This window comes from Protopterus annectens, chromosome 6.part0, assembly GCF_019279795.1.
Source record: "Protopterus annectens isolate FY-2018-M chromosome 6.part0, PAN1.0, whole genome shotgun sequence".
NCBI classification, from domain to species: Eukaryota; Metazoa; Chordata; order Ceratodontiformes; family Protopteridae; genus Protopterus; species Protopterus annectens.
In genome coordinates, this window is record NC_056737.1 from 1,323,540,828 (window position 1) to 1,323,560,432 (window position 19,605).

Genomic DNA, 19,605 nt, shown 5'->3' on the forward strand with positions numbered 1-19,605 from the left:
GATACTAGACTTCTGTGGCTCTCCTCCATTACCATCAAAACCACCATGTAGTTTGCACAGACATCAGATGCATTTGCCTGAAGGAGTACTTAACAAGTATTGTTCCATATGCACTCCCAGATTGAAAATGTAGATACTATTTAAAATATCCCAAAGACATGCTGCAGGTGGATTGGACACTCTAAATTGGCCCTAGGTGTGCGTGTGAGTGTGCCTTCTGTGGAAGGTTGGGCACCGGGCTGGCAACTTGACACCGTAAAACTCCACTGCCATTCAATGTGTGGACAAGGTGATCTGCTGTGGCAACCCCTAACCGGGAAAAAGCCGAAAGAAGAAGAAGAAGAAGACTAGCAATGGGCAAACTGAAAGTACTACCCTGATGTATTTGGGTGCTTTAACAGCATTTATTCTTTGTTTCTTTTCTGAGTCAAGCAAGGGTTATCCCTGAAGCTGAATAGTGCATTAGAACCATCAGTAATCAAATGTTAATGATCTGACAGTGACTCAGTGTAGAAATAAGTTTAAATGAAAAGATAATATATCTATCTATATATCTATATATCTATATCTATATCTATATATATATATATATATATATATATATATATATATATAGAAACACTTTATATGCTCAAAATCCTGAAATATCGAATTTCAGAATCTTGGGCCCATAAAGTGGAAAGGCTAAAACATCGAACACCATGAAGCGCAAAATTCAAAATCTTGCATTTTGGAGATGTTGAGTTAGCGGTTCTGGTGTTGCGCTGTGTTCATGGATTTAGGTAAGTGTTTATGTTTTACGGGTTTTGGGTAGGGGTTGTAGTGTGTGTTAGTGTGTTTTGTTACTGTGGTGTGTGTGTGTGAGTGTGTGTGTGTGTGTGTGTGTGTGTGTGTGTGTGTGTGTGTGTGTGTGTGTGTGTGCGAGGGGGATGTAGCTTGTGGGGTGGTGTTTTGTGTGTTTGTGTATGTAGTGCAACCTTGGAGTTAGTATATTTAAGTAAGGGTGGTGTTGGGGGCTCAGCCCCCCACATAGGGGGGTGCAGGGGGGCACAGTGTTTATTTGTGGGGAGACAGGTGTGTGTATGTGTAGTATAGAAGTCATGATTTTGAATTTTGCGCTTCTGGGTGTTTGATGTTTTAGCCTTTCCACTTTATGGGCTCGAGATTCTGAAATTCGATATTTCAGGATTTTGAGCATATAAAGTTAACCTATATATATATATATATATATATATATATATATATATATATATATATATATTTATTTTTTTTTTAAATATTTCTAATATTTTTATCACATGAACAACCTCTTCTTCCTTTCACATGCAGTATACTTTAATGATTACTTTGATGCTACTAAGCAAATCATTTATTTTTACCTTATTCATAGTCACTGCATTGTTTTTAGCAAGAACAAAATTCATTGCTTCAAGATCACTTGTGAATTTGAGTGTTTCTGGATGCTGGCGGTACTGTCTTTCACTGAGGATTTGAGTAGCTTTCTTGGCTTTCTCCACATCCAAGGAACCAACTGGTACCCAGCCAATACCCTTAAACCATGAATTATAATCTTCTTTGTAGGCAATCTGCAAATATATTGAAAGATACCAAATAAAATACGTTATGATTTATAGTCTCACGTATAGGAACATGATAATAATATACTAATTGTAAAAGACATCTTACATCACTTTGAAGGTAGTTCATGTTCCTAGTTAATTGTACATTCATTGCATCGGGCAGGAGGGTGTATTGGTGAATTGGCTGTTTGTAGTTCACATTGGTACTGACTTCCTGGGCCTTCTTTGCAGCTACAACACTGAACATGTCCAGAGGCGTATGGTACTTTGTCTTTGTCTTCTCATAATCTTTCTTGTACTCCCGTTCGGACTGCATCTTTGCAACTTGCATGTAGTGAACCAGTTTAGGATCATCCTGTAGGCTACGGAAACCGACATGCTTTCCTCTTGCCTTCTGATATGCTTCCTTGTATTTGTACTATATCAAGTTCAATCAGAATTACACTTATTATAACTTTATTTAAAATACACTTTTTTTAGTCTAAATATAAAATATTAATGAAGGAACAAATGATTTATTCTTATATATGTTTGTATATGAACAGCTAGCTTTGAGTAATATACTAAGCCAGGGTAATTTTTTATATGTTCTCATACAGTACCCTATTCTGATTTATTCCAAAAATTATACTATGTAGAATGGAAGGTAGTGGCATTCAGTTGTAAAGAAGATGACATGCCTTAAAGGTGACTATATGACCGAAAAAGGCAATATTTACCCTATGAAATACTTACATCACTTGCAATGTCTCTAGAAGCTCTGGCAGCTTTTACGGAAATTGCATCTGCTCTTAGGTCATACCCTTTCTTCTTAGCTTCTTCCATGGCACTTTTATACTGTTTCTGTAAATTATTAACACATAAAATGTAATTTTAAAATGTTAGTTATCATTCAGTTTTCATTTCTCTAGCATTATGGTAACATTTTATTATAAAAGTCTGTACAGTAAAAAGATCTGTTTATTTTAGTTGCTACCTGACTATTTTATCAGAGTGCCTCCAAAACATGCAACAAACAAGTTAACCAACCAATCAGTCAAGCAACCAGTCAAACAGCAAGCCAGCCAGCCATTGACTTAGCTAACTGCCAGACAGCTAGTCAACCAGCTGAGCAGTCAACAAACTCTAGCATCTTTTCAGAACTGTTTTATGCAAATAACGGCGGTTCCGCACACACACACTTTATCTTTTTTGTGTTCCTTCCCAAGCCATTATGCATGACTACTGCCTCTTCTGCATCCTTACTGAGTCCTCCTAGGATGATGACACTGCAGAAGTCCGTTTATGCTTCATCCACTCTTAAAAAGTTGTTTCCTCAGTGTGATACCCTTCATTTAAACATAGATCTACAGACCTTGCTTATTTCCATCCCCTCTCAAAAAAACATTGAGCATATAATAAGAATATATCGGTTTGTACTAAGCTAACTACCTTTGTGGGTCATTTTAAGCTTAGCTGATTACCCCAGGTGAGAATCAAACCCTGCCCCTTCTGTCTGTAAGGTGAACACCTTAACCATTATGCCAACTTCCCATCCATTTGCCTTTGAGCATATAATTATTTATACTCAACATGTTTTCTGATATGAATTATATACAACACATTTTTAAGCACAGATGGCATTAAGAAAATATTTTTATAGAAAGAATGTTTATGCTGACATTTTGCATCTTACTACTTTGTGCATGTTTTGTATTTTCTAACATAAAACACTTCTTTTTAATGAGAATTACTACTTCATAAAGCAATGAAATATTGACAGTATTAGCATTTTACATCAGTATCAGTCTCAAAAAATTCAAAGTAGTATATACGAGTATACACACACACACACACACACACACACACACACACACACACACACACACATACAAACAGACACACACACACACACACACACACACACACACACACACACACACACACACACACACACACACACGCTTGTGAACTTTTGAGTGACAAAGGTATCATGTAACATTTAGAGAAATGCATTTTATGGGATACACTGTGGATTGAGATAAATGCCATTTTCACATTCTTCTTTTTCACTATTCATAAGTTCATTGGTTTATATTAGGCTAATGACCACTAGGGCCCTATACACCTAGCCATGCAGCCGAAATGTGACCCACAAATTCCATTTATAAAGTGGATGATTTACTGACTGCCTCTGTCCATCAAAGGAATAGTTGCCAGATCGGGGATAAATTTCCAACTTCCCATCCACTGATCCAAGTTGTACTTAAAGAGGAATAGGGAGGATGCCAAGCCTGTTTCAGAGAACGGGAATTTTCTGAGAAATAGTTCTGTCTTTCCAACATGTCCTATTTATGTCACAAGTAAAATTCGGGTCTTTTAAACTAGTAGTTCTGATGCTGTTTGTTTAGTGGATGTACAGAAGGTTCATCAAAATAGGGTCCCGGAATGCCTTGTATTTCACGGAAAGATCACCTCTCAGAAGTCTGTATGATACTGAATAAAGAGACAGGGCTTTGAGGTGATCAGCGTGGGGCATTGCATTTACTCCTGGTATTCTTGTTCTAAGGAGCCTTTGTTAATATGCTGGATGTGTCTATTCATGTACTTACTGAAGGAGGCATTATATTCTGTGATAGGTCTGATGAGGGTAAAATACAGTGGTATGATGACCTCTCTGGACCTAGATGCCATGCCCTTGCTTATAAATTGAGTCATATCAAAGAATTTTTCTTACTACCCTGGGCATATGTTGGTTAAAGGCTAGGCTGCTACCTGCATGAATTCCCAGATGCCTGACTGGTGAATTACTCATTCAGGATGCTAGAATTCCTAAAAGATACAATAATGAATGCATTTTTCGGCATTGAGATTTAAGTCATGGCTTTGGCATCAAGCATTTGTCTGTGTTAGACCTTCCTGAAGGGTGTTCTCATCCTGGGAGGGATTCAATGACTGCTCCCAGTTTGTCATCATCTGTGAACTTGGTTAGCCAGTTTCTGTCAATTGAATGTAAAAGTTAGTTAAAAATTCCTGAAAAATAGTTGAATGAGTAGCTGTCTTCTTTAAGCTGTGTGATGCCTTCATCTCTATTCTTCTCTGCCATAGCTTCACCTTAACCCTTTTCAGTTTCCATCCTCCTCATCTCAGTCAAACTTCTGGATTTGTCTACTCCTTCCCAACTTGGTACCTCCTGTCCCACAGTCCTACTGATTAACACTGCTGCTCTCTTCTTCATTAATAATGAACATTTACAAACCAATGAACTCCGGAAATCTCACAAGCATTAAGCATGTTGAGATAGCAAGAATATTGGACCTAATTGCTGACTCACGCTTTCTTCAGGAACTAAGTAAATATGGTTTGAATCAGACAGCTCTAAAGCAGAGAATGACAGTTGTCTCTCCAAAATATATGTCTGCAATTCCCTTTCATCCCTAGTTTTTCTCTCTGGAGGAATCCACAGCCTCTGAACTTATTTGCTTTTTTTCTTATTGTCATTATCTGTACTTTCACCTTGGTATGAATTGGGATTACAGCGCTCTGATAACTTATCTAAAAATGACACCTTCACTGAACAATCAGTATTTTATTCTCTGCAAAATAACTCATTCTTAACATTAGCAAAAACAAAGCCATGTTGTTTGGAGCCAGTAGAAGACTGAAAAAGGCTCCAGTGAATTGAATGGTTTCATCACCAAATAATACCATGAAGTTTTTATATTTTTAATACACAAGATTGTAGCTAGCTGCACCATTATCTTGCAGTTATTCTCAAATGCATTTAAAGCTCTCTTGTTGGCTAAGAACTTGTTTTAGAAATTCCTTGACAATGACCTGCTACTGTCTCTTTAAAAGCATGCATTCTGAAATGTATCTATATGGTTTAGCTCAAGTGATTTTTAAGATACAAAATAGCAATGATCAAATGATCAGCTCTACTCACATGTACTGTAATATAAATGCACCATAATATGAAACTGTTTTACTTCAAGCACTATATTAACAGCCAAACCATTCATTTTTTCCCTTCTCCTCCTGTTTTAACAGTTACCTTCCCACTGCTTTGCTTGCAATAACAAAGCATTCACTAGTGGAGGTGCAAAATGTTGCAACTTCAAACACAAGACAGCTGCATCATGCATGTTTACGATCATTCAATCCAAACCAAAGCAGCATTACAAAGAAAAAGCAAAATGTATATGCAATAAGGAATTAGTAACACTAAGCGTTAACGTTAGCATAGCTATCTTCTGCCTGACTGACTCCTTAAGTCTGGTCCTGTCTTCATTGTGTTGTACTACACTGTATTGCATTTCAGATGACAACCTAAGTGACTGATTATGTCATTTTTTAATGATTGATTGCTAGTGTGAAACTGCCTGTTACTTATCTTTCAGCTCTGTCTTGGACAATCTTTGCTTTTACAATAACCTATTCCATTAATTGGTCCACACTTCAGGTCTTCCAGTGTGGTGTTGGTGAGAATTAGTCACTTATATGTACATCTTATGCTGCTGTTAAGAATGTGCTTATTTGTATTCTGTTCTATTGTTCCAGGAAATAAAGTTTGAAATGGGCCATTAGGTCTGGTCCAGCTATTTGACTTAAAGCAAACAAACAAGCAAAATAAATAAATGCATAGAAATATATATGAAATATATTTGAAGAATTTTGCTGTTTTTGCTATTATTAACCTATGTACTAATTGTTTTCTTGTTATGTATGTTGATTTTTTACATATGTATTAATTTGTACTTCTGCGGAGCTTTTCTCCTCGGGCCTCTACTGAAAATGGAAATATCTCCAGCTAGACTAGCCCGGTCAACAAATGTAAAATAAAATAAAATATATCTATATCTATATCTATAGCTCTCTCTCTCTCTCTCTATATATATATATATATATAGGTATATAGATATACATGCATACATGTACACAAATGCATGTACATATGCATACATACCTACATAAATACACACATCAAGACATACATAAATGCACACATGCATGGATGCATACATACACAGACATGCACACATACATATGCACATACCTACAGACATACACACGTGCGCATGTACACTTACATATCTACATATGCACATGCATACATGCATGCATGCTATGTACATACATGCACACATGTGTATGTACATACATACACATATGCATACATACATGCATACATACATACACACACACACACACACACACACACACACACACACACACACACACACACACACACACACACACACACACACACACACACACACACACACACACACATACACACACAAAAACGCACATGCACACATGCATACATACATACATAAACTATTGATCTTGACTGGTGCCACTAGTTTACAGTGGCTTATTGTGATTACTGTGGCTGGTCATACAAGCAGACACTCAGATTAAAGGACTGTGGGGCAACTTACCTGACTAATATTGAATGCATTTGCTCTGGCCAGCAGAAATTCCGGTGCGTCTGGCATAATGTGAATTTGCGTTTTGTCTTTTTCCCAGGATTCATGGTATAGATGCTGTGAGAAATAGAGAAAAAAAGTTTAGTAACACTGAGTTGACTACTTCAGTGTTGGGTGATTATAAATAAATAAAGAAAGAGGTTCTGTTAAAGACAGCTCTTCTGTACTACACTAGTACCAGAGTAAACATTTTATAGTACTTTGAAATTCTGAAGTATTGCTTTCATTTACATATGCAGTCACATAATGGAGGAAGAAAATCAAATGCAATTCCCTTATTCAAGTTTTCAAAAAGAATTCTCACCTTGTTGAGTGTCTTGGCATTAGTCTGTGCTAGAACCATTTCCAGAGAATCAAGTGGGCTTGTAAATTTCAAGGTCTCTGGATGCTGACGATACTTTCTTTCATTCAGGATATCAGAGGCTTTTTTGTTTTTCTCATGATCCAAAGAGCCTATTGGAACCCACCCAAGTCCTCTTAAGAAACCTGTGAAATCTGCCTTATACAAGTTCTGAAATGAACAAAAAAGACACATTTTACTTATTTGGTAAATAAATAATAATAATAATAATAATAATAATAATAATAATAATACTGTAAATAATAAGTAAATATTTGGTAAACCTAATAAGCAAAAATACTATTTTTAGGATTAACCTAGAAGTTGTGAATTCTAAATGAATTGTACGATCACACAGAAGGTAAATGGGTCTTAGGGAATCAAACCCAGGACAGAAATCAATAGGAGCTCCTTGCCTTAATTCTCTTTACTAAACTACCAGGCAGATATGAATTTGCTAAATGTTATTGACATGCAACTTGTACTTTTAAATCCATTCTATGTGATGTACGTGCGGCATGTCTGCTTTAGCGTTTTTTATTTTTCTTACATTTAAATTCCCAGTGTCAGTCCATTAATTCCAGCCCTATGAAGAATAAATTCCAAGGCAGTGAGGGTGTGTGTGTACTGAATCACTCTATTTAAAAATGTGTATACTGTGCCTGGATAAACTGCTCTAAAATGTACCATCAATACTTTGTGAGCACAAAATGATCATGTTATATAAGGAACAGCAGCTAGGACTGATGTGGTTATAAAATTGTTACCAACTAAAGTACAATATAATTGATTTGACAACAGTCAGCAACTTGCCGGTCTTTCAAGTTGAGGGCAATCTAATCAGCTAGTATCCTGAGTTCAACAATAAGATTTCAGTCACACCACTGGAGAAGTGAGATAGCAATTTTCTGCAACAGTAATGCAGTAAATGTCAAAGAAGATTTTGCAGTATTATTCTAAAATTTGAAATGCAAGTTTTCAAATGCTTAACAAACATTTATGTCAGGAAAGTACCAGACATGCATCTAATGAATGACCTTCTCGATAGAGCATTTAACAATTTTAATGTTGAAAACATCAGGCAAAATGTAAATGAAAAATGTCAGGAAAAAGGCCAAGTTAACTGACCCTTCTCAAAACTTATTATCTGTAAGACCATTTTTTTTTTTTCTCATTTCTGGATCTTGAAGTTCCTGGAATTAATTCAGTTTTATTCTTACCATAGCCTCCACTCACAGTCTAAAATATGCCATTATGTATGGTGTTGTCAGTAAATTATGGTCATTTCTCCAGTAAGCATGTCTGCCATTTTTTGCAGCATCTCTCACCTTCTAGGTTGTTGTTGTTGCTGTTGTGTCTTTCGGCTTTTCCCGGTTAGGGGTCGCCACAGCAGAACTCCGGTCCACTAATGATTGGTAGTTGATTTTTACATGCAGAGTTATCAGCCCTGACGCACAACCTTCAACAAAGGTACGCCCATTCACGCATGTCTCCACGCAGAAGACGCTCTAGCTGAGAATTGAACCGGGTATACCTCTCAAATGTCCAGATTTTTGCAGAATTCCAGACTTTTGCCTCATATTTCTGGTCTGTTACTTATAAAATTTTGATTTTCTGCAAATTACTGGCAAATCTTTGAGGAATGAAGTCAGAATATAATGACAGACATTTGAGTTTCAGACTTCATATCCTTCAGAAAATTCATGCTAATGCAAAATCTGTTATTTATCACTTGTTTAAGTTTGTAAGAGGAATATTTAAAAATTGTCCCTATTATTGGGGTCTTTGTCCCCCCATTATTTATGGCTTTGTCCAGATTTCTTGCTCTAGGAGTTTGAGAGGTATGCTTCTAGGTTTCTGAGTTATCTTACGTGGAAGTAAGACAGAGGGCATGCCAGTGCACAGCATGTTATAATAATATCAGTCTTGCAGCCTTTCTCCATATCTCCCCTCCCTTCTGACAGACTGCAGTCATTCAATTGTTCATTAAATGGCTTGCTCTTCTGTTTTCCCGGATCATAGGTACCTATGACGTTTACTTACTTGCAGCATACATTTTCAGCTTTAAACTATATAACTCATAGGTTCATAGGTTCATAGCTTCATTGGTAGGTACTAGGCTATCGGCCCTGGGGCCTATATAAGCCTAGCTGAAAAGGTTCCCTGGCTTTTGCCACCAAAGAAAATTATTTTTCTGTGCCCCTGTCAAGCAGTGACGCAGAAGTGATCCCCGGGGTGAATGAAATAGGGCATTTAGAGCAATACGTGATAGCACTGAAGGATCGTCTGTCAATGGTCCACAGTAAGAGTGACCTATCTGCCTTTACTGCAGCCTTTCCACACTCTCATTATCATCAGTAAAGGGCCTTTGAGCTTTATTAAGCAGCAGTACTTACACAATAATCTAATACATTAATAATATGCATGTTAATACAAAGAAAATCATCCTAGCATTAAAAATCAGAGGAGTTATGAAGGAAATATATATAAGCTGGGAAATATTCATGCCATCTGGCAGCATAAAACAACACCACAAAAGCTGTGTGTGGACAACACGCATACACAGTGATTCTGTCCTGAGCGGACTCGCTTCTTGGTGGTCCAGTTAGTCTTTCTTGCCTTCTGAGCACTATTTAAGATCCATAGCCCAGTTTCATATGCTTAAATAGTGATGCAAGTAGGAACAAAATATCCACATGAGGCCCATAAGAAGGGTATTGTTTTTGGATAACTGGAATATGTACGATTTATTTAATACAAGAGACAAAAGATAGCATTTCTCTGCCTCCCATAATTCTCAGTAAGGGGGCTGTTGTGAGTCAAATGACACTACTGAGAAAATAAATACCAGGGCATATAATGATGCTAATAAATAAATACCAGGACATATAATGATGCCAATAAATATATACTAGGGCATATATAATGATGGCAATAAATAAATAACAGCATATAGTGATGACAATAAATAAATACCAGGGCATATAATAATGCTAATAAATAAATACTAGAGCATGTAATGATGTCAGTAAATAAATACCAGGGCATATAATGATGCCAGTAAATCCAACAGCTACTTCATTACCCGTAGGTCAGAAGTCATAGGGAAGATTATATCTACAAATGACATGAACTTTAAAAATACATCCATTTCGATACATTAGTTTTGCAGGTATGCAAAAGGCTACCATGCAGTATTTCAGGCCGTTCTTAATCACTCCTGATCTGTGCATACAGTTATGTCTGTCGATGACTGTTAAATATTAGTTAAAATGTTATCAGCGTATAACAAGAATTTTAAATGGTAACCCACCTGCCTCAGAAATAACATGAGCTCTGCTCTTAAACCATTCGTTCATTTATTGTACTCAAATAAACAAAATTTTCTTAAAAATGAGATAGTATCCTTAATAACTCTAAAAGGTAGACTTTGTAATCAATATAAAAGCTCTGTTCTGAAATGAAAGACTGGAGCAGCAAAATCACAGAGCACTGACATTGTCCAACTAACAGAAGGACGTTTGGGTGAAGGTATAATAAATTTATCTGAAGTACAAATTCTTGGTGGGACAGACATAACTGTATGCACAGATCAGGAGTGATTAAGAATGGCCTGAAATACTGCATGGTAGCCTTTTGCATACCTGCAAAACTAATGTATCGAAATGGATGTATTTTTAAAGTTCTGTGTAAACAATTTTAGTTTAATTAATTTATTAATAACTGGAAGCCTAGGTTTATCATAAAGCTCTTAGGCATTCCAGACAGAGGACTACCCAGTGTTTTTGCCAGGATAGTTCAAGACAAATTTTAAATTGAAAAAAGATCAATAACCAGCTCTGAAAAAGTCCATTAACAAATTTTACTACATGGAGTAGTGTACTGGTAGTCTGTCAGTTTTCTGCAAGTAATATACAGATATGACATTTGACTGCTGTTCTATAAAAATGATCACTTATATAACCTACCAATGAAGAGAGGTATTTACACTGTATTCCAGTGGGGCTATTTTAAGGCAATGGAATAGTTTAGAGGTTACTGAAAAAAAATAACTCAGGGAGGGATTAGCTGCACTTAACTAAAAACAAAACAACAATTCAGTAATTAAGCTAACTTCCTAATATGTTATCCTTACATATTTCAGCTTTTGCATAGTTTTTTGTATTAGTACAAAGTTTTGATATTATTTTTAAATCTGGAGCTCCCCTGTTTGGATTTCCCTTCCCTTGTTTTGCAATTTCCTCCCTTCCTTTTTTTTATTTTGTAATATACTGACTCATTTATGGCTGGGACAATGACATTCTTGTGTTGTAACACCTGTATGTGATGCTATATTTAAACAAATACAAGGATGGAATATTTTTGTTTCTGTAATTGTGCTTTAAGGAAAATGAAAAGGTATAAAAAATGAAGAGGAAAACCACTGCTCCAGATACAACTTTATTGAAGGTTAAGCGCTTTCGTCTGTATTAAATAAACAGCACGTCTTCATGACAGAACTAAAACAATAGCACTTCCCATTTGTATACATTTGGTGACCCCAATTAACTAATTTAGTTAATTAGTTAATTGGGGTCACCACATGTGTATAAATGGGAAGTGCTATTGTTTTACGATTGTTCTGAAGAAGTCCTGTTTATTTTATATGGATGAAAGCGCTTAACCTTCAATAAAGTTGTATCTGGAGCAGTGGTTTTCCTCCTCTTCATTTTTTATACTTGGTTGGTGCTGCTAATTTTGATACCATGTCTGAAAATAAAAGGTAAATGGTATAAAAATTTAGGGGCCTTGTTGTTATAAGCATGCAATCTGCCGCGGTGGTGCAGCGGTAGCGTTGTTGCCTCACAGCAAGAGGTTCTCCCGTTTGATTCTCAGCTGGTGTGCGGGGATTGCCTTCTGTGTGGAGTCTGCATGTCCTCCCTGTGGTCGAGTGGCGTTCCAAAAGACATGTGTGAATGGGAGTGCCTTCGTTGAAGGTTGGGCGTCGAGCTGGCAACTCGGCACTGAAAAAACCTACTGCCAATCATTAGCGGACCAGAGTTCCGCTGTGGCAACCCCTAACTGGGAAAAGCCGAAAGACAAACAACAACAAGTTGTTATAAGCATGCAACACTTGATTCACAACTATAACCAAGAGCTCTTTAACTTTCTGTACACAGTAGTCTAGTTCTTATATAATTACGTTAGTATCAATTCTGACATGACTTTCTGGGCAGATTAATAATGAGTTTCAGACATGCTGACTTACTACTAAACATGCTTTCCAACCTTGTCTGAAGTACAGTAACCATTTGAAATGTTGGGACCCACTAGAGCAAGTCCCAAAATACAGAGACTGAATGGGTGAAAGAACAGACTTACATATACTAAGTCCGAGGTGCCATTTCTCAAAATATTCCTTTTTCTCAGAGGTATGGCAATCTCAGAGTTGGTATATATAAGTTCAGGGGGTGTGGGGGGTTGCCCCCTGCAGAAAGAAGTTCAAAGGAGAAGATCGATTTTGAAGATTTGCTCTTCTCCTGTATTTCGGTCTTTTTTTGGGGGTTCATTGGTACTTGGCATTTTGAGTGCTGACATTTCAATAGAGAGCTTTGAAGTCCTCTTAGAGTCATTGGTTCATAGATGCATACTAGGCTAATGACCCCAGGGGGCCTTTTTAAGCCTACCCATGCTTCCCAAATGTATGTGACATATTTTGATACCCCAGTGTTATTTTAAAGGGTAGATGCATGCTCAGACAAGGGTGGTCAAGCATTTACAGGCTGCCTCTGTCGACTGGAAACATAAGTACCAGACCAGGGTTAAATGTTTGATTTCTCAGCCACTGGACTAAGTTATGATTGAACTGTGTTAGGGAAGAACTTATACAAATATACATGGGAAGGCATTCCAGAGAAAAAGCAATATCTGAAGCACATACCTGACCCTATAAAATGTCCTGTTTATGTTACATATGAGGTTTAGGTCCCCAGATTTGGTAAATCTGATGCTATTTGTTTTGTAGATGTGGAACAAGTCCATTAGAGTAGGCTCATTAGATGCTTCGTAGGCCAGGCATAGATAGCCTCTCAGCAGTCTGTAGAAGGCCAGCTGCAGAGATAGGGCTTTTAAGTGGTCCATGTAGGACATATTGTTTATGATTTGTATTCTTTCTGTGAGAAACCTGTGTGGATGCTTCACATAAATACCAAAGGGGGTGTTGTACTCAGTGATTGGTCTGATGAGTGCTGAAAATAGTGGAACAATGATATCCTTGGACCTAGATGCCATATTCTTGCTTATAAGTTCTGCAACATAGAATTATTTCCTTACTACCACAGATACATGATGGTCAAATCTCTGACCAGTGATTTTACTCTTAGGGGTACATTATCAATCTGGTACCTTCCAGGTGTAGCCATCTTCCAAAAGGATACTATTATGCATTTCCTGGTACTGCGTTTCATACTGAGGCACTGGCATCATGTTATCAGTTTGTGTCAGGCCTTTTTGGAGAGTATTAATGTCTTTGTGGGTGATTCCATGACGGTATCTAGTTTGCAATCATCTGCAGACTTAGCCATCCAGATATCCCTGATGTTGGCCTTGACTCCAGAGAAGTTGATGCCAAAAAGGAGAAGCTCCAGTGACAGATCTTGAGGGACTTTGCTATCAATTGGTCTCTTTTTGGAATTAGATTTCCCTATCCTAATTTCTTGGGTCTTATTTATGAAATAGCTAGATAGCCAGTGAGTGACATTGGGGATTACACCTAATTTTGTGATCTTGTATACAATGCCTGAGTTAGGTATTGTGTTGAATGCTTTGAGCATGTCAGGGTAGGCAGTATGTACCATTTTAACCATGCCTATTGCTTTGGTGACTCTTTCAACCTTGTACTACCTTTCAAACTCTTTCTACTTCATTTATCACATGGAAAATAGAGTATGCATAACCTGCCTTTGACAAAAGCAAATTGGGTTAGAACCAGTGTTGGTAGGTCTCCTTTATCATCTTTCCATGGCTTTGCATATGAGACTAGTCAGACGTAGAGGTCTGTAGTTACCCAGATCTATAGATGGTCTGACCCTGTACAGAGGAACAATTGCAGTTCTCCATTTGCTTAGCATGAAGCCTTCTAGAGGCTATGGTCAAATGGGGATTCTAGTGATCCTGATAGGCTGTGACTCATGCTATTAAGGAATCATCCAGAACCTCTGTTAATGAATGATTCAAATACTATCCCTTGACTGCCCCTTATGTCTCTATCTGTTCTCCTGGAAGCTCCATCCAATTTTTTTCTCACATTTATCTTTATTTCCTTCTTTAGTGCCCTCTCACTTCACATTCATTCTTCTTATTAGTAGTCCTACACCCACTCCAATTCTCCAGCAATGTAGCTCCATCAGTTTCATATCAGATGTCTAGTTGCACTAGACATTCACTGCCTCAGTTTGGTCTTCATTTGCTCAGCCCTGTTCAACACTCCCAGTGAGCATGACTTGCTAGTTGTATGCCATTACTGACCAAGACTTATAATATTCCATTTTCATATGTGCTACACATTGTTTTCACATGATAATGGCACCACTGTGCCTGAATGTCCTTTGTTTTCTTGCCTCTTTTAATTTACTTATCAATACACCTTATCATATTCACTGTCAATTTATTCTTGTTATTACATGTGATTGTCTTATAATATATTAATGATCCTGAATGAAGAGATTTGAAATATGGCAAATCTTTTGGAATTCTTTTTGACTGTGAAATTTCACTTGGGCCTTATTTCAAAGTCATACATCCAAATGCATTACTCTATTATTTCTATTTTTACAAAGTTTGTTCGTTTTGAATTACTAATGGTGAATTTACTTTCTGCCTACTTTGTGTGCTATATAAAGCAACTGATGTACATCAGTTAATGTTTAACCAGTTTCTCTCCACTGTAATATAAAATAATGACTTTGCTACAACTGATATTGCCCCTTCACTTTATACAAGAAATGTTCCATTTAAGAAAGCACTCACTAAGCATCCATTGCTGTTCACAGCTGGCATAAACCACCCCTGTCATGTTATTGTAAAACACAAAGCAGTTTTGCGGTATCCATTAAAACTTTTATTTTTATATTTTGCACTAATCTGTTCAATTTGTTGTCACACTCCTGTGTTTTTAAATCATATTATGATACATAAGTATTATTGTTTTAGAGACGAGTAATCATTGCCTGTGAAATGCAAATACACTATTGCTCTTAGCCAATTTAAACTAATCCATTTTAATGTCAGATGGTTGACATAACTGTTGCTTGGTCTATTCTTAGTTAAATTTTTTGATATGTGTCTACTCATATTATAGCTTATTTTCTCAATTCCAGAACCTGCCCTTGCCATGACCCTACTTAGTCTTCCTTCCCTTTATGTACCCTCAAAAGGACCATACTTAGTACCCCATTACACCTCTCTCTCTCCAATGTGTTTAATATGCATTTGCATAATTTTATACAAACAAAATTTTTTATTGTTGATCTATTGAACTATATCAATGTAAAATTGTTACTTAGCTTCTTTTTAATGCAACTTTAACTTTATGCATGTAATCCAACATATGTGAATCTTTTTTGCTATAACTGCTATTATATCAATATTGTTTAAAATTGTACTTGTTTAAAATGTACTGCTGGAGCTTTTCTCCGCGGGTCTTCACTGAAAATGGGCCACAAGCCAAGTTGGACAAACCCGGTTAACAAATGTCAATAAATAAATAAATAAACAAATATAAATATTATTTACTTTAACATGCAATACTTTATTGTTCTGCATTTTATTGTATTTCTTGATTTTTCTTATTTTGTAATTTGCTCATACTCTCCTTCATCGTTGGCATGTATGTGCCTAGGTTGTGTCTGAGAAGCGTCTGCACTGCAGATAAGTTCATCTGCATAGTTACCTAATTGCAAACAGATAAATAGGCTTACAAGGGGGTACTGTCCATTGAACTGAGGGGGATGAGACAGGACTGAAGCTTAACATAATGCATTAGTTGCATATAGGTAAATAAAACATAAAAGATATTTAATCTTGACTAAAGCTATTCCATGTGCGTGCAGACATGTGGCTTTTGCAGAAAATTAAAAAACAAGCTTTTTCTCTGCCCCAGATTTAGTCCAATGGAGTATGATCCACATAAGAATGCTTATACATCATTATATTATTTCTTAAGCTTACAAACATGTTGTCAAATTAAGAGGCATGATGAAGGACTTAGAAGGAAGCATTATGGCAGATACTAAAAATCTACAATTGAATTTTTGATTGTGTAGTGTGACGTAGATATTTAGGTGTTTGTGACAGGTAATTGCTATTATGTTACATGGGTGGAAGTTTCCAAGAAGCACTCATACATTTCTGTCTGTTCTAGGAATATTTTTGTCCTCTGAGTATAGATGGCCAGCTAGCTAACTATTTTCATTTCAGAACTCACCTTAAAGGAATTGCACAAGAACTATAACAAATGGATTTCACTTACATCACTCTGTATTTCCATCCTGTTTCTGTTCAGCTCTATGTTCATGGCATCTGGTAACAAGGTGTAGTTACGGATTAGCTGCTTGTAGTTTGTACCAGTAGCCACTTCTTGGCCTTTCTTGGCAGCAACGATGCTGAACATGTCCACTGGGCTGTGGAACTTTGTTTTAGTTTTCTCAAAGTCTTTCTTGTACTCCCGTTCAGACTGCATTTTGGCAACTTGCATGAAATGAACAAGCTTTGGATCATCCTGTAGACTGCGGAAGCCAATGTGCTTGCCTCTTGCTTTCTCATAAGCATGTTTGTATTTATACTGCATAAACAAAAACATCAAGGTAAGACAGTATTCACAGAAAAAAATAAGTATTCTTTATGTCCAAAAAAAAAAAAAAAAAAACAACTCTTCTTTGAAAAATATTCTTCTCCTTTTATAGTGAAAGTCATAGTTTGTTTTAATCATTAAAAGGGTTAACATTATTTATCTGCTATTTAATAATGAAAACTACTCACAAATACTCTGTAGTTCATTGTGAAAATAAAGATAAATATAATTTTTTTTCATTAGGTTAGCTTTCCCAGGTAACTCACACTGCAACAAAACAAATTATTTCACTTTCATTAGTCTCATGATAATGGAATTTTGATTAACACAGTTTAATATGAGTTACTGTTCTAATATATATGTTTTTCTGGTGTCTGTGTTGTCATTTGATGAAATACTGTTTAGAAAAGTACACCAAACACAGCTCTATTTCTGCAGTATCATTAAATTTGATTATGTCCACTGCCAATGTTGTCTTTGTGTTTTTCTGAACTTCTAGACACGTTTGACAAAAATTTAATCAAGACAAATTGAAACCAGAGGATGCTGTTGAATAAAGAGCAGGTCAGGCCAATAACAGTGATGAGTGTTTTTGTTCCTTTATTGTAAACTGGAAATTCTTCAGATAACTCACTAGTAAAACTCTGAGTTTAAATACATAATATTGACCAATCAAAAACTTAAAACCATTAATTGATTAATTAACTTATCATAACATTTTCTCACTTTTTTGTGGGACAAGGCTACAACTGGTTGTTTTCTCCCACTTATAACCATCTTAATGCAACTTGACAAGTCATAGTGGACACATTTTTCAGATTCAATATTATTAAAATGCTTCAAATTTGCATCGCTTGCAGCACTATAATTTAAGAAGTGAGATATGCTTGGCCTTTTAAACCATTACTTATCAAGTAAAATAATTTACTATGACTTTATTAAAATGAATTAAAAATATATATGATGTGTTGGGGAGCAAAGTTTTTCTTTGTCTTGACTGACTGGAGTTTAGTTGTATTGTGTAATGGGACAAAACTATAAATATTCTGTGGAAAAATGCCTGTGAGCATGATCATTACTGGTGTAGGTACTGCCCATGAACATGGTTGTTACTGAGGTAATTACTGCCTGTGAGCATGATCATTAGTAGTGTAGGTACTGCCCATGAACATGGTTGTTACTGAGATAATTACTGCCTGTGAGCATGATCATTACTGGTGTAGGTACTGTCCATGAACATGGTTGTTACTGAGGTAATTACTGCCTGTGAGCATGATCATTAGTAGTGCAGGTACTGCCCATGAACATGGTTGTTACTGAGATAATTACTGCCTGTGAGCATGATCATTACTGGTGTAGGTACTGTCCATGAACATGGTTGTTACTGAGGTAATTACTGCCTGTGAGCATGATCATTAGTAGTGCAGGTACTGCCCATGAACATGGTTGTTACTGAGATAATTACTGCCTGTGAGCATGATCATTACTGGTGTAGGTACTGTCCATGAACATGGTTGTTACTGAGGTAATTACTGCCTGTGAGCATGATCATTAGTAGTGCAGGTACTGCCCATGAACATGGTTGTTACCGCAGTAATTACTGCCTGTGAGCATGATCATTACTAGTGTAGGTACTGCCCATGAACATGGTTGTTCCTGGGGCAATTACTGCCTGTGAGCATGACCATTACTGGTGTAGGTACTACTGCCCATAAACATGGCTGTTACTGGGATAATTACTGCCTGTGAGCATGATCACTACTGGTGTAGGTAAAGCCCATGAACATGGTTGTTACTGGGGTAATTACTGCCTGTGCATCATTACAGGAGTAGGTATTGCTCATGAAAATTACTGTTATTGGGATAGGCACTGCCATTAAACATTATCCTAAACAAATAAATACACAATCAAAAAAACAAACATAAGCATAAACAAAAGTCAGATGTGAGTGGCAGATTCTCTATTCCTATTATGTCTAAATAAGTCAGATGTGAGTGGCAGATTCTCTATTTCTATTATGTCTAAATAAGTTAATTTAAAGAAATGATATATTGTTGCAACATGATGTGAAATACTTGTTTATATGACAGTATCATTTTTCTGTTTACTAAATAATACTTACATCACTGGCGATGTCTCGGGAGGCCTTTGCAGCCTTCACTGATATAGCATCAGGTCTCAGGTCATATCCTTTTTTCTTTGTTTCTTCCCAGGCTTGTCTGTAAATTTTCTAATCAAAATATAAAAATTAAACATCACTACAAGTACTGCAACATAAGCTATGCATATATTATATTAAAAGTCTTGTAATAATATTTCTCTAAAACTATATTAAGAAAATTATTCTTGACATGCATGATTCATAGTATTACCAAATGATTAGG

General features: G+C 36.4%; 1 protein-coding gene across 13 annotated transcripts in view; it reads right to left on the minus strand.

The window, feature by feature from the left end:
• Window positions 1–19,605, minus strand: part of NEB (nebulin) — a 619,289-nt gene that overhangs the window by 401,836 nt on the left and 197,848 nt on the right. For all 13 annotated transcript variants that reach the window (XM_044074886.1, XM_044074893.1, XM_044074887.1 and 10 more), the window contains 7 exons: window positions 19,344–19,451; window positions 16,900–17,211; window positions 7,356–7,562; window positions 7,004–7,108; window positions 2,316–2,423; window positions 1,687–1,998; window positions 1,380–1,586 (listed from right to left, as the gene is read on the minus strand). In XM_044074886.1, the coding sequence (XP_043930821.1) occupies window positions 1,380–1,586; window positions 1,687–1,998; window positions 2,316–2,423; window positions 7,004–7,108; window positions 7,356–7,562; window positions 16,900–17,211; window positions 19,344–19,451 (1,359 nt within the window). The remainder of the gene's footprint in view (window positions 1–1,379; window positions 1,587–1,686; window positions 1,999–2,315; window positions 2,424–7,003; window positions 7,109–7,355; window positions 7,563–16,899; window positions 17,212–19,343; window positions 19,452–19,605) is intronic.